General features: G+C 51.3%; 1 protein-coding gene across 2 annotated transcripts in view; it reads left to right on the top strand.

Annotated features, from left to right (window-relative positions):
- LOC100955391 (pyridoxal phosphate phosphatase) overlaps positions 1-2715 on the top strand; it is a 24430-nt gene extending 21715 nt beyond the window's left edge. For both annotated transcript variants that reach the window (XM_023509279.1, XM_012801211.2), the window contains one exon: positions 1376-2715. In XM_023509279.1, coding sequence (XP_023365047.1) covers positions 1376-1692 — 317 coding nt within the window. In that variant the 3' untranslated portion in view covers positions 1693-2715. The remainder of the gene's footprint in view (positions 1-1375) is intronic.

Genomic DNA, 2715 nt, shown 5'->3' with positions numbered 1-2715 from the left:
CCTCCAACTCCTGGGCTCAAGCGAGTCTCCTGCCTCTGCCTCCCAAGTAGCTGGGACCACAGGCGCCCGCCACAACGCCCGGCTATTTTTTTTTTGGTTGCAGCCGTCATTGTTGTTTGGCAGGTCCGGGCTGGGGATTCGAACCCACCACCTTAGGTGTATGTGGCCGGCGCCTTAGCCGGTTGAGCTATAGGCGCTGAGCCAGAACTTATGTTTTAAAACATAATTCATTTAGTTGAGAGTTTATAAGTTGACCCTTAATAGTAGCTTCCTTTAACAACCAGCCCATAAAATCCCTGAAAAAGAAACAGTCTGCACTCCCAAATCAGTATAAGCCAGCCCAGCACACAGTTGGGTCAGATCTGCCTAAATGCAGACCTTTTGCTGCCACTGGTGAAGCTGTGTGACCCTGGGCAAGTGACTCATTGTCTCTGAGCCTCACCTTTCTCATCTGTACAGGGGTCTTCTGTGAGCACCCAGCATGGCCCTGGCAGTTTAGAATGTGCTTAGTAAATGGTGATTATCATCATCTTTTGTTCAGATACATTAGTGTGAAGGCAGAATGTTCTAGCACAAAGACATGCCTGTGAGACGAGCACAGTGGACTCACTGTGGGGGCAGGATGGTACTGGGCTAGGGCTAAACAGCCCTCCTATTGTGAGAAACTTGGGTGAGTTCCAGCTTCTGGCTTCTAGTTACTGTACCCACAGACATCTTCAAGCATGTAGCTGTTTGTCTCCAGTTGGAATTCTCTTCTTGCTATCACTCCCATGGGGGAGGCTGCCTGGGTCAAAGGTACAAACATTTCTGTGCTCTATGTTCCAAAAAGGTCCCTCCAGTTTCTGCTGCCACATGCACAGATTCTTGTAGCAATGACCACAAGCACTTTTCCATTTGCAAAGCGCTAGCCCCTGTGGTGCTCACAGCACCTCTTTGGAAGCAGGTGTTACTTGGGTCCCTCTTTTACAGCAAGTCCAGGGAAATTCAGAGAGCTTGAATGGTTGAGGCTGAGAGGCAGACAGTTGGCAGAGTAAAATATTGACCCTCAGGCAGGACTGACTGAGCCAGGCTTTGTTTACAAGGAGAAGCTCATCAAATCCTTACAGTACCCACATGAGATAAGTCCATTGATAGCACTTATTAGAGATGGAAAAACGGTGGCACAGAGATGTTAACTAGCCTGCCCAAGAATACTGGAGGTGGAGTCTGGATGCAGGCGTCTGATTACAGTCTGTGCTCTTAACCATTACACTAAGACTGGGAAGGAGGCCTTCTGACCCATTCCACCCTGTGCCAAGCTCTCTGGAATCCCAGTTTCATGCCTTCTGCTGACCCTGCTGCCCTCCTTCTGACAAAGTCTCCCCTTTCCCTGCAGGCACTGGGAGCCTGGCCGCTGCGGTGGAGACAGCCTCGGGACGCCAGGCCCTGGTGGTGGGCAAGCCCAGCCCCTATATGTTCGAGTGCATCACAGAGCACTTCAGCATAGACCCTGCCCGCATGCTCATGGTGGGTGACCGCTTGGAGACCGACATCCTCTTTGGCCACCGCTGCGGCATGACCACTGTGCTCACGCTCACGGGTGTCTCCTGCCTGGAAGAGGCCCAGGCCTACCTGGCAGCTGGCCAACACGACCTTGTCCCCCATTACTATGTGGAGAGCATTGCGGACTTGATGGAGGGGTTGGAGGACTGAGCCCATTTGACCTGCTGCAGGCCCACCCTGTTCCCCATTCCCTGAACCTGTACATGGAGGCGATAGTCATGAGCCGCATTAAGTGCCACTGACTCCCTGGCCTCACTTTCTGCACCCTGGTGGGGCTAGGACCCAGGGAAGGTTTGTGGGTCCTTGTACCCCCTGCTAGCAGTGGCTGGGCATTCTTTGCTATCCCAGGAGCTGGTCCCCCATGGGTTCATCTTGGCCTAACCCAGCCAGGTGGCCTTATATCCTATCACCTCCACTCCTTGAAACTTGGGCCCTAATGCCAACTTGAAGATTCACCCCAACCCCGAGCACTTAATCCTCTCCTCTCTCCATGGGGCTTCTAGAACTCTACCTGTCCCTCATGTCCTGGCCCTTGGGTTCCAGTTGACCAATTAGTGGGTCTAGGTAACTGCAATTTATTATTGTTCTAAGTAGACAAGTCTGAAGGCTAAGTGATAGTGACTCATCCATGCTGGATTCTAAGGGGCCAGTCACCAGGCTAAGTGATAATGACTTTTACATGTCCTAGGTTTGGGGACCCATCAGGACACCAAGTTATAATGACCCATTCGTCTCTCAGATGCTGAGTAGAACAATCCAGAAGTCCAAGATAACAGTGAACTCTTGATAATATGGGTCCCACTGAACCAACCAGGGGTCCAGATTTTAGTTATTAAATGAGGGTCCAAGTTCTGAAGAAACCTTGCCTCCATAAGGATTGTGATCCAGTGGCCTACTCATTGGCTCTGAGACTTCTGTGGCCCACATTCCCACCCTTTCCTGGTCATGGTATTCATCCAGTGTTGATGGTGGCCACAGCTTAGAAGGTGGGCTTTGGTGTCCCTCCATTTGGTCAGTATTTGCTGTGCCACCTCTCTCCCATGCCCACTCCCAGCTATTTATTTATTTATTGTGTGCCAGTGATGATGGGGTTAGGGGATGGGTCTTCCCCACCACCTCTACCCCTATTGTAACCAGTCCTTCCGTACATAATAAAGTGCGAGTGGGAGTGTT

This window comes from Otolemur garnettii, unplaced genomic scaffold, assembly GCF_000181295.1.
Source record: "Otolemur garnettii isolate 467f Iridium unplaced genomic scaffold, OtoGar3 scaffold00007, whole genome shotgun sequence".
Lineage (NCBI taxonomy): Eukaryota > Metazoa > Chordata > Mammalia > Primates > Galagidae > Otolemur > Otolemur garnettii.
Note: the sequence above shows the minus strand (reverse complement) of the source record. Positions and strands in the feature narration are given on the sequence as shown.